Source organism: Notolepis coatsorum (genome assembly GCF_963971535.1).
Source record: "Notolepis coatsorum genome assembly, chromosome: 6".
Lineage (NCBI taxonomy): Eukaryota > Metazoa > Chordata > Actinopteri > Aulopiformes > Paralepididae > Notolepis > Notolepis coatsorum.
This window is the reverse complement of record NC_140170.1, coordinates 84,134,199-84,147,829: the sequence shown is the minus strand read 5'-3', so window position 1 is coordinate 84,147,829 and position 13,631 is coordinate 84,134,199. Positions and strand designations below refer to the sequence as shown.

General features: G+C 42.0%; 1 protein-coding gene across 1 annotated transcript in view; it reads left to right on the top strand.

Annotated features, from left to right (window-relative positions):
• Positions 1 to 1,092: 1,092 nt before the first annotated feature.
• The window catches only part of tex264b (testis expressed 264, ER-phagy receptor b), a gene marked incomplete at both ends in the record, with an annotated part of 268,522 nt that continues 255,983 nt past the window's right edge, over positions 1,093 to 13,631 (top strand). Inside the window, one exon of the mRNA XM_084315664.1 lies at positions 1,093 to 1,344. Within this exon, the coding sequence (XP_084171790.1) occupies positions 1,093 to 1,344 (252 nt within the window). The remainder of the gene's footprint in view (positions 1,345 to 13,631) is intronic.

Below are 13,631 nucleotides of genomic sequence, written 5' to 3'. Positions count from 1 at the left end.
CCACCCACCTCCAATGTACAGCCCCCCCCACCCACGACCCGACCCAACCCCACCTAACCCACCTCCTCCAATGTACAGTTTTTACGTCAAATGTATATACTCGCTTTTCTGGACTCTTTTTGTATCACAAACAGTACTGTATTTGCAAATCTGGTATGTCATAAATGTATAGATGTAGCAGTACTGTCTATCTGTATGTCATGTCCTGATGAATTGAAAATGGGGGACCCTGATGTAAACAAGACGAAAGTCTTTCTCTGGTCTGCATCCCCTTAACAATTGTGTGTATTGAGCTATATTGTACCCATTCTGCAATCTGTTAATAAAGTTTTCAATCAATCAATCAATCAATCAATCAATCAATCAATGTTTCCAATTTCGACAAGAACAGGTAAAGTGATGCTATATAAATATAATATAACGATATTATCTCGTTATCTATTTATTTGAAACAATATGCTACAGGATTCATGCAGGAATTTGCCTGATCCTGCAGGGATATCTCTAAATCCTGCAGGATAGGGCATACTGAATCCTTCAGCTCAGGTGTATCAGATAAACCTACATGATTCCCGCAGGACACAAAATTCGTTTTTTTTGTAAGGGGGATTTAGACATTTAAACGTTTTGTGAGCAGAAAGACAACTAGCACAAATAAAGTTGGTACCTACACCTGTATTAACTCGAGTTTGTTGCACTTGTTACTGATTTGGATTAATTCAATTAAATGTGTTAATCGTCCCTTGCTACAACAGTTCCTGGTCTCCCCAACTCAGATAGAAGAGTAATCAAAGATGTAATGATGATATAGAATTATAGATTATTGTATTTTCTGTGCCACCTTCTCTTGCAATTCACCCCCTTGCCTGTCACGTGATGCCTCCCAGGAAGTGCTTGGACCAGTAACTTGGCTACGGACTGAGTCAATTTGAATAAACCAACTTTACTCGCAACAAATAGCTAGGCCTATTAAGTATTAACATTACAAAAAATATATATAATAATTGAGACTACAACAAATGCTGACGTTATAATCCGGTATGTTACTCAGAATTACATAGCTCTAGCTTGATACCGGTTTATCAGTAAATCATGTCAGAATGGTTACCTCTTTGTGTAATTATTATATTGTTGAGTCTAATAACAATAGCTGGGTTTATTGTGTACTCGGGACTTATCTCCGAAATCAACATACGGACTGGTTGTCCTCCCATCAAGAACATTACATTCGCCTACAAATTAAACGAGGGATCGCACAAACACCGTGGACAGCTTTTTACCGAGAGTTGCAGTATTGGACCTAAGCTCCCATGCATCGGGGTGTTTTACGATGATCCTAAAAAGGTAAAACACGTGCTCCCTCCCTCCCTACCCCTTGTATTTCGTTCTACAGTTGGTCTACTCTACAGTACAGGTTGAACCTCCATTGTCTGCACATGTATGACATGATGTAGGTTAATCGACCACTAGGTGGTGATGATGTCATACTCAAAACGAGTCGTCAAGTGTGAGGGCACGTTGTGTTTGTTTACTTTCGATAATAGTGGTGGCATCCTCAGTGCTAAAAGGTATGGCTCTCTGTTGTCTTGTGTAGTGACTAGTGAGCATGGCCGGCTGTCATGGTTAGTGATTCAATAAATCAAAGATTAGGCGTTTGATTCTTTGTGCTAAAAATATTTATGAAGTAGATAGATAGATTGATTGATAGAAAACTTTATTAACAGATTGCAGAATGGGTACAGTACAGTACAGCTCAATACATACAATAGACCTGTCGCTAAACCACGCCCCCTTTGAAACCTCGGACAAACAAAGCCGACCGTGAATGACTCGTTGATGATGGCCGCAGACAGCCCCTTTCCTGACTGTGATGCAAGCCTTGCTTCACACTCACGAAAGGGGCTAGGCCGCGGGAGATTTACCACAGCAGGTAATAGACCTGTTTTTTTTAAAGATAACACAAATATTTCATCTTGAAGCAGACAGAGAGGGTTACAATATGCAGTGGAAAAGTACATTCATGAGATACACATTTACCTTAGACCCATAGGCGGCGCGTGGGCTTTAGGTCAAGGAAGGCTGTAAAGGGAACGCCCCCTTTGACCTTTTATTTTTGGTTGCACGCAAACTGTCCAGGTTCTGATTTCATATACACACACACACTACTAGGCTATACTACAGCGAGCCCCACTAATTTATATATAGTGCAAATTAAGTGTTCAAATGAAGGCATCCAATAATATATTAACCATTGTCTTACCTTAATGCAGATAAATGCGACGTTTCGTCTTGGTGAGAAAGACCGTTCACGACTTGAATCACAAGTTGCAATGAAGTGAACGTTTTTCGTAATTTAGATCTCATCATGCTTTGAAAACAATGTACATACAGTAGCTCTAAAAAGTTTCCACGATTTTTGATGAACTCGGACTCTCATCATGTCCTCTTGACTTATAGAGCAAGCCCTTGTTTGCCAAGATAAAACAACATACAGCCTCAGGTGATCGGTAGTTATGCCCAGGGCCAGCCCGGTGCAGCTTCTAAATTACTTTGTTTATGTCTTGGAAAAATACCGTATATATCCATTTTGCTTTTTGAAATTTGACTCAAAATAGTGCGCTGGTGTTCGCTACAAAGCGATCGGCAGGCTGAAATTCAGAACACAGATGATTGCTTTACTCTGCCTGCGGGATCAGGATGATCATGTGAATGATGTGATTGGCTACATTATTTAACCTGAGCCTATGCGTGATTGGTTACTGCCTGTACCTGGAATGTTAAACGCTGCCACCGATTGACACCTTCGTCGTTGACACCTCGGCCAGCCGGCTGCAGCACAAGACACACACAATAGCCAGCAGCCTGCGCATATATTATATACATTTCAAGATTCCGAGCATAATATTCTGGGTAGGCATAGCCCCCCCTAGCCTTATATACGCGCCGCCTATGCTTAGACCTCCATGGTGATGCAAGCATTAGCTATAGATAACGTCTCAAGCATTACGTACAGTTGACTTGATTGAAGATTACAAGAACTATGACGATATTCCATGATTACTACTATTGCTGATACATTTAGTTTAAGGCTAGTGGTCCAACGCAGTATACGAGCTAGACCCGACAGTTGTGTCACTAGTCACTAGAATGAGGAAAAAGGTGAGAGCTGTCACTTGCCAACAATCCTCCTCCATAAAGGGGTGAGACGTCAGAGAATGGTATGCTGCACATTCTAGTGTACATCAGGTCAAATGATTGATTAAACTAACTATAAATGTAGTGATAGAGACCAAAGTAAAAATACCTAATAATAAAATAGACCTAATAGGGGGCGACAGTGGCTTGGGAGTAGAGCAGTCGTCTGGTAATCCGGAGGTTAACGGTTTGATTCTCGCTCCTCCCGGGCAGCGTGTCGAAGTGTCCTTGAGCAAGACACTGATGAGCAGGTTGGCACCTTGCATGGTTGCCTCCACCGTCGGTTTGTGAATGTGTGAGTGAATGGGTAAGATGTGAGAAACAAATTGTAAAGCGCTTTGGATAAAAGCGCTATATAAATACAGCCATTTACCATTTACCAAAATACCTGTAAATCACAGTATATGGGTACATGACATAGCTTTTCTTATAACACTAAGTATAAGTTATATTTAATATAAATATAAATAAATGCATACAACACATTCTCAAGATAGATCACTCTGATTAGAAAAGAAAACCCACAACTAAAGTGTACATAAATAGCCACTATTTTTAATATATACAATAAATATACATGGATTTACAGTTACACAAATGGATGTACGATATAAACTGGAATAGCGAACAATATCATGTGTTGTTGTGATACATCTATGGTAATTTAACATTATATTCTTGTAGCCAAATGAATGCTGTGACAAGGCTTAAAATTGATTTTGTCCCAACCCCAGACCCATAGTTCACAAATCGAATTAAAATGTTATCGCTGGATGTACATTGTCAATCTCCTGACCCGTTAGTCATAGTCACAAACAACATTTGCTGTGATTATTGATGACCCTTGGAAGGAGAAACATGTTGATTTTGGTTACCCTGTAACCTTTCTTCTAGTACCTCCATTATGGATTAATAGCCTGGTCTGTTGACATTTGCCAATATCAGCAACTGTTGATGAAGATTAAGTACTTTAACATTTTAAACCAGCAATCTGAGGGACACAGAGCAGCATAACTGGACCACTTTAACAACCTTCAGGTCAATATATCGAGGGTTGAATGCACTGAAATACAAGAACACCCTATAGAATATGTACTGTACTTTTACTTTTGAAACTTAATACAGTACTGTACTGATTGTAATGGTACATAATTCACCCACAGACCTATTGTTAGGAACATTCTAGAAAATTAGTGCCGCCCGAACATTCTGGAACGTGTGTGATGATGTCATGGCAGTACATTCTAGAACCTTAGTCCTGCCCGATCATTCTGGAACGTTGGTGATGATGTCATAGTAGCACCTTCTAGAACCTCTAACATTCCTATTAAGCATTCTGTTTAGCTTTCTAGTAATGTCCACCTTCCATTGGGGGAGCCTGCTCCACACTCCTCATCTGGAGTAAGAGGGGAGGAGTGAGGGGTGATGGATAAGGAGAGAGGGGTGATGGATAAGGGGAGAGGGATGAGGGGGAGAGGTGAATGAGGAGAGAGGGATGAGGGGGAGAGGTGAATGAGGAGAGAGGGATATTATTCAGTTCATATATTCAGTTCATCAATGACATGATTGTAAAGCTGCACACATTCCATGATACTCACTTTAGTCCAAAAACATAAATCAGACCTCTTTCATTGTCACTCATGTCCTGTCTTGGGTTGACCCGTGTCGTCTCTGTGAGGGCAGTAACATCTCCAGCACACCTCATTCTGTGAAAAAACACAAAAAGCTGAGTATTAGCTAAGCATAGACAGATAATAACAATAGTTCATTTATGGAGCATCTTTCATACATAAAATGCAGCTCAAAGTGGATTTTATTGACAACAAACATAACAACTTTGACAGATCAACATTTGTATTTGCCTTGTCAGGGATAAAACGAAAAGTCCAGGACTTATTTACATTGTTGTCCCTGTTACTGGTTTAAGTGCATCGAGCATTCTTAGGCATAAAAAAAAAATATTGCTTGTTTCCTGTTTGTCAGTTTGGCCATGGGTAGGTAGGGAATTTATTTTATTTTATTTTTTTATTTTATTCTTTCCCACGGCAACTGGATAGGGAATTTTTTTATTTAATTAAAATGTTCACAACAACATGGATGCATGTACTCTGCCAGCATGTTTAATATCCATAATACTAAAGGTTTGACTAAGATTTCTATGAAACTTTATATAAAAAAAAAAAAAAAAAAAATTCTTTTTTATACTTAAAAAAAAAACTCATAAAATATATTGGGTCGCACCTAAATCGGCAGGGTCGGTCGGCAACCGGAAACAAACAATATTTTTTTAGGCCTTAGTGCATGTAGTAGTATTCATGTTATTAGTATTCTGTTGTCTGTTAGCTAGTTCTTTATACTATCAATGGTGGTCACTACATTACATCTATAACTATAACTGTCCTTGTTGGTCATAATTTCCACTGTTATGCACCTGGCTTGCGGTAACGTTGCTGATGAGATGAGGAACTAGCTGGCTCTACTAGTACTAGCCCTGCTATCAATCCAGTCCAGAGTATAAGCTAACGTTATGATACAAAAAGCTAACGTTATGATACAGAAAGCTAACGTTATGATGCAGAAAGCTAACGTTATGATGCAGAAAGCTTATGTTATGATACATAAGGCTAACGTTATGATGCAGAAAGCTAACAAGGTTGTCATTCGAGAGGTAGGGTCTGTGTCTTTTCGGAGCAGACACGAGAGCCCGGATATACGCTAGCTAGTTGGCAGTCAAAGTCAAATGTTAGCAAACTAATAGTTTGGTCTACGTTTCTAATACATGTCGTCAAATATTATGTCTTTATGAATTGACCTTACCTTTGAGCAAACATAAGTGTCCTTGGTAATGGTCTTCACATTCAGTTGTGTATGCGGTCGACGACACAGCAGAATCCATCGCTTGCATTTGTCGAGTTGTCTTTTGGGCTTCGGAAAAGGTATGAAATATACTCCTCCATCCAGTCTTTCAGGGTACCTGGTGTCCGAATTACAGGTACCCCACGCACAGCGTTTCACCATCAGATATTAGGTAGATAATAACATATAAACTGAACTCTTCACAGTGGTTTCAATCACAGCCGTCTGGTTTGATACAGCCCACAAACCGAGTTGACCGAGGTTTCTGCAGCGAGGATTTTTGCTGTGATATGATTGGACAAATTCTATTTTGGGGTGTGGTTTAGCGACAGGTCTAATGCAGACCTGGGCCCTATTCCCCGTACCTGGTTCAACTAAGTCGATCAAAAGTCCCATTATCCAGATTCAATTAACCCGATGTTTGAATCCGCGCTTTCCCTGTTCCTCGAACCCTGATTCAGTCTCGTTAATTCAAACCAGACTTGGTACTCAGGATAAGTGCGCGCGGCCGCCTCACCTGAAAAGACAGCAGGTGTCGATCGCAGAAATCCTGATTTTCTAACGGCATTGATTGATTGATTTAAAACTTTATTAACAGATTGCAGAATGGGTCCAATACAGTACCGCTCAATAGCCTCGCCGACAAGTTAAATGCATATCTATAGGCTAATGTTAAGTCCCTCATTACCCCAATCAATCAGATTATATTTCTTTAAATGTGCTGCTGGCAGTAGGCTTAATGGAATGAATAATCAAATGAGATCTATTGCTAGCGAAAATAATTAGTTCAACTTTCAGAATAAGTAGATACAAACAAGCCCAAAGAGTATCTAATTGATACGAATGAATAGATACTTATGAGGATATCTGTACAGCAGTGGAGGTTATTTAATGACAACACGTGAAGCACAAATTCACTCATAATTATTATTAATTTACATATATATATATATGGCGCTAGGGTGCCGACCCACCTGTTAAATGAGAGAAGAAGAAAAAAAAACTTTTTTGTTTTTTGTTTTATAGCCCTATAAATAATATAAACATGTTTAAAATGAATAATATTTACTCATTTTAAGTATGTTTGTGTTTCCAATGCACAATATAACTAATTTTACAAAGATTAATAATAGTTTTCCTGAACAGGAAGTGACGATTCTGTCTGATATAGACCTTTTCATTACCGTAGCCGCAGGCATTTCTCCTCGCCGTATTTCTCTCTGGGCTAGGCGCAATTGCGCCTGGAGTGCGCGTGCCCGCCGTGCACTGGTTCATCGCTGTATCCGTCGCAGCCACGCGCTTTGCGTTGAATATGATGTATTATGATGGAACTCGGGCGCTGGTTTGAAACGACCTAGCAAGCAGCCGAGCGTCTAAAAGCTCTCTGATTGGCCGACGCGGTACTTTCCGTAACCGCAGTTTGCAACATGAGTTTATGCTGTTGTTGTGTTGTGTGATGCAGATATTTGTCTTGGAGCGAGATGGCAAGTTCTTTCAACGGTTAAGCTTAGGCACTCTTTCAAAGTTGGTTAAGGTTAGAGTTTGTCTTAGAGCATGGCGATAGAACACCAGGTAGTTTGCAGGCTGTTCGAGGCGGACATGGACAAAGGCACTCACAGTACTTGTTGGCTATTAACAAGCTATATTATGGATGCAGTGTGGAGGGACATGCATGGACAATGGATGGACATCAACACAGGCTGGATGGACAATGCCATGGAGTGGATATACTTTATCAACAAGCCCTTCTTTCTGCCAACAACAAGGTAGATTAGCGATCTTTCTCTCTCTCTCTCTCTCTCTCTCTCTCTCTCTCTCTCTCTCTCTCTCTTTCTCTCTCTCTCTCAGCCACTCAGATAACGCTTCTCTCTCTCTCTCTCTCTCTCTCTCTCTCTCTCTCTCTCTCTCTCTCTCTCTCTCTCTCTCTCTCTCTCTCTCTCTCTCTCCTCTCTCTCTCTCTCTCTCTCTCTCTCTCTCTCTCTCTCTCTCTCTCTCTCTCTCTCTCTCTCTCTCTCTCTTTCTTTTGGATTGAAAATACGTGGATTATGGCTTGTTCAATATCGTCTATGTTTGAATGAATGAATGAATGAAAACTTTATTAACAGATTGCAGAATGGGTACAATACAGTACGGCTCAATACACACAATTGTTAAGGGGATGCAGACCAGAGAAAGACGTTTGTCTTGTTTACATCAGGGTCCCAGATTTTCGATTCATATCGATAGTTTAATAGCTAGCCTTGGCTCGTTTAACAATATGCAAAATATGTGTACAGCCCTGTACTCATACTGAAGTTATTCTTGGTATATAATACTACATATACTAGGTCTGATTGTGTAACGAATCGATTCCACGTCGCGCTGTGTGTGAGAGAGAGAGGGAGAGATCTGCGTGTGTTTGGAGACGGAGCGAGTTTTGTTTCTAACTTTTCTATTTATATATTGTGTTTCAAGTTGTGAATTAGACTATACTTTATTTGACTGGTTGTGTGTTGTTGTAGTAACAGCTGAGCGACTCGTTCATAAGAGCCGATTCATTGCCGTGAGCGTGAGTCGAATCGCTCACGTCTTGCCATGAGTCGGTTGCGTGGTACTGTACATGTTTGCAAAATGTTTTGGTATAGCGCCCCTAGTGGAGAGAGAACCAGCAGCCGCTACTGGTTGAAACGTGATTCCGGAGTGATACCAAGTAAAGTGGAAGGCAAATGCATCCTCGCTATCTCTTCTGCAAGCAGTGCTCTGCATGTCCGGCTGCACTGCCACACTGTCTGTGTACTCTGCTCTGGTCCAATCACATTCAGTGTCCCGTCAGCGTTTCCCCCCCCCCCACCTACAGTCTGCGAATCAGATGCAGAGTAGGGCTTGTCTTAAACAGTCCGAGTCAGAGCAGAGTTGACAGCGCATCTACAGTAGCCTTGCTCCCAGTTTTATCTCTGTGAGATAAATGTAGCTAGTAGTTTCGCCAGCAGGCAGCCAGCAGAAAAATATGGCATGTTCAAAGCTGGTCAGTCAGGGTACAAATTAGTCACACGCCCACCGCCACAGGCTTGTAGATTTAATGTTTGGCCGTCATAAATTAAGGCCTGGGCGCCATCTGGCGGCCAACAAAGTCCACTGCATGCGTCGGCTAGAGCTGCCGCGATCGCTGTTGCATCACGCTCACCGCAGAGTTAGGCTGAATACCGCGTCACCGCTGTTTTTTATCATAATAATAAAGTTGGCTTGCGGCTCTGCAGATATACCCTACTCGGTTCCAAGCGACCCTATTGGTCCAGCCTGGCTCTGCGGCTCTGCAGATACCCCCTACTCGACGCGTCACACTTTGTAGCCTCTGAACGAAAACAGAACGCCGCGCCGCCATCTTTACTGCCTCGCTAAGGATGCATTTCATTCAGGATTTGTTTGCGACAGAACCAAGTGCAATAAACAAAAAAGAATGGATTCACTGTGTATTCTGCCTTATTTATTGATGAAACAAAACCGACATCAACCCAATTTACCACCGAGCGGAGAGTTTAGTGTCACAACAAGATCGCTGATGTGTTAAGTTTGTTGTTGTTATTAGCCTAATACTACAGTCAGCCGATATAGAGAGGTAACGTTAAACCCGGGTTTGCTTGGTAGAATACACAATGAGAGGTAACGTTAGCGTTGGCAGAATAGACGCAACGAGAGTCTGGTTAATGTTGTTATTGATTGATTGATTGAAACTGTGTTAAACTCTGGCTTGCTGCAAGCCCTCTGACATCTATGCCCACGGAGCTTTCAGTGTACACAAGCGAGCGGCGGCGGCCCCGCCTGCATCCCCATTCCCCACACGGAGACAAACGGAGTAGTAGTACCTGGCTGCAGTGGAAAAGGAACGAAGTACCAGGTGCCTAAAGCGGGTCGAGTCGAGTAGGTACTATGCAGTGGAAAAGCGCCATTAGACTAGAGGCAGGCTATAAGAGTAGACTACTAAAAAAAAAAAATGCATTCAAACCTTTTTTTTTTTTTTGTGCGCACTGTGCGGTAATTAGAGTATTATATAGTAATAATAACACATGGCGATATACTAAAAAGCTATTTATAATTTTTGGCTGGTAAAACATCTGGATGGCTGGTAGTTTTTTAAATCTACCAGCCAAATGGCTGGTAAGTCAAAAAGTTAAGTTTGTTCCCTGTGGTCAGTAAAAGAAAAGTCGACTGCAATTCAAAGGTGAATGGACTGAAAAATATGCGTTCATACTGAGTCCCAGGCCCAGCACCAAACCAATGTGACTAATATGCCAAGAAACGGTAGCTCTCTTGTGAAGGGTGGCAATTTGAAACGCCACTACGAAACAAAACAGTTATTTTAATGCAACCTTTCCTCAAAATTCAGTGCTAAGAACCACAAAAATAAATGGAATGAAATCATCATATCAAGCTGCAAGCAGAATTATTCTATGTCACAACGAGAAGCAACCAAGTCCTCACTCAGTGCTCAGTGGCATGGGTGTTGGCTAAACACAAGAAGCCATTCTCTCTCTCTGATGCATACATAATAAAATAATGTATGACTGAAGTGATGGAGACCATGTTTGAAGGCAAACAAAAGCGAATCCCCCTCAGACCGCACAGCAACCAGAATAACTGAAATACTGGCAGGTGATTTGATTAAACAGCTTTGTGATAGAATAAAAAAATGCACAGTGCATTTCCATAGCTGTGGATGAGTCCACTGACACCACTGAGAAGAATACTAAACCCTTTTTTTGTGGAATATTTGATGCGGCCCAGCCTCACCCAGACTCTACCTCCAGCGGCCCCCAGGTAAATTGAGTTTGAGACCCCTGGCATAGACCCTATTGACTGTGGCGGGGCGGCGCCAGTCAGTCCACTGTCCAGTGTAGTGGTTTCGATTCAGTGCGTCAGCTTAGCTAGGCTCATGGTTTGGTAATAACAAGATCATATAAGAAGTGTAATCTCAGGAGTTGGAGAGATCAGCATGAGATACTGTACATTACTGACAATGTTGGATTTGGATCTATATGGAGTCTGGACATACACTTTATCAAGCCCTGCCAGCAGCTGACAAAAGCTTCTCAAAGGGTTAACGCGACGGCTCGAGGCTCGTTCCAACCCGATGCAACCAAACAACAAGTGAGTCTAATGTACTGTTCTGTAGTTACTGAAACTGATTGAATATGGCAAGTCAAGATTCAAGAGGTTTATTTGTCACATACATGATATTTGATACACATAAGTGCAGTGAGGTGACGTCTGATATAGGGCTGGGCGATATGGCCAAAAACGTTATCACGATAAAATTATAAAATTATTTTCATATCACTCGATATCGATAATTATCGTCGATATAATTTCTGTCAAGTTTAATTAACTTCTTATGCCCGGCGCCGACGGACGGGCTATTAATAGACTCACTTGTTTTGCTGCTGCGAATGTCTCGAGTTGATGTCGTCATCAGTCCGCGCACACCAGTGCATAGATTATTATATTCCACCAGGGGGCAACCTAACGCCACTGGATCATATGCATTATAAGAATGGAACTAACAGTTAGCCAGAGCAAGCGGTGTATCCCACGACAATGTACTAACTATCACCCTAAAATACTCCGTTCCGCCCCAATACATTGCAACGACGTCCACCGCATACCCCACACTACTCTAACCGTTACCATCAAAATTCACGCCACACACCCACTCCGCACGTAAACTATAAAATAGCGGCGTGCAAGCTAATGATCCTAGCCAGCCTTGTTTCCAATGTACTAACTATCACCCTAAAATACTCCGTTCCGCCCCAATACATTGCAACAACGTCCACCGCGGCGCAGCATACCCCACACTACTCTAACCGTTACCCTCAGAATTCACGCCACACACCCACTCCGCACGTAAACTATAAAATAGCGGCGTGCAAGCTAATGATCCTAGCCAGCCTTGTTTACTACCCAGAGGTGCACCGCGGGTCTCCTTCGCTGTCGCCATCTCCTTCACTGATTGGTTGTTAGTGCGTGTGCGCTGATATCCAATCGATATATCGAAACTTTGCGACCACGTTTCATGTTTATTTCAAGGAAATAATTTATCGCGATAGTTATCGTTTTATCGCCCAGGCCTAGTCTGATATGAGTGAGTGGCGCGATATATATCTCTCTTTCTTTCTCTCTCTTTCTCTCTCTCTCTTTCTTTCTCTCTCTCTTTTTCTCTCTCTCCCTGTCTCTCATGCTCCCTCTCTCTCGCTCTCTCGCTCTCTCTCTCTCCCTGTCTATCTCGCTCTCTCTTTTTCTCTCTCTCTCACTGCCTCTCGCTCTCTCTCTCTCTCTCTCTCTCTCTCTCTCTCTCTCTCTCCCTGTCTATTGTCTATCTCGCTCTCTCTCCCTGTCTATCTCGCTCTCTCTTTCTCTCTCTCTCTTCCTCTCTCTCTCTCTCTCTCTCTCTCTCTCTCTCTCTCTCTCTCTCTCTCTCACACGCAGTACGGCGTTGACTGGAATAAAAAAATTACCCACGTAATTGTCCATAAAACCCATCTGTGGCCTTGCAGAGGAAGGTGGTAAATACATGTTAGATATTCCAATGTACAGTTTTGCTTGTACAGTTGTACAAGCATGTACCATTGACTCAGAATGGTCTGTTTTATTGAAATCGTCACAGCAGTATAGTTTGTTTACTTCAGAAGTATGATATTTAAACATGGTCCCCAAAATGAATGGAAGCGAATGAGGAGCCTGACACCTGGGAGGAATGGGGGTGTTGCAGCCTTGGGGATGTTTTAAAAATATAATTTAATATATAATATAATATAATAATGTTGTGCTTCACCAATAAATGTTGTCAGCAGCCGCCACTGCTGTACAGTGTATGCGCTCGGCTTAGGTATCATGTACTTTATATATAAATACATGGTTCTCAAAGTTTCAAGGCTCGACCCGAAATAACGTGTCAGAGAGGCTTGGAGGCTATACAGTTTCACTGTTAATCAGGTTTTAATCTTCGGACATCATCCATACATGCATTGAATGGATTAACCTTTGGTTTATACCAGTGACACATGTTCATCATCAGATAACAGTGCTTGATCACAGATAAATGCATTTTCTCAAATGCATTAATGTCAACGGCTCATTCAATTCCTCAAATCCGTCAAACAGCGCATCTCATCAGACATTTTAATCCCAGTTACAATATCACAATAACGTGTGTGAGTGACAGTGATACAATTCAACAATCCACAGATTCAGATTCCTCGTAATTCATAATCCACAGTCCACGCATAGACACTTCAATTTATGCTTGAATGAAACACAATCCGGGCGCTCCGTTAAGCAAATACATCCACAGCAGAGAATATGAAACTAATCAGAGCCAAACGCCCGATAGGTTTCATTCATTAAAAATATCCCCGCGCTCGGCGGTCAGGTGGCGTAGCGGAGATTGTGCTCGTCACCAATGCAAGAGGCTGCGGTCTCGACTTCCGGAGAGTCAGCATTGCCTTGGCTCGGGCTGATCGCTATACTAACTCGTTTGGCTGAGTTATGGGGAGGGGAGCCATGGGTGGGTCCTGGGCGTTGTAGACAGCGACCCCTACAGTTCG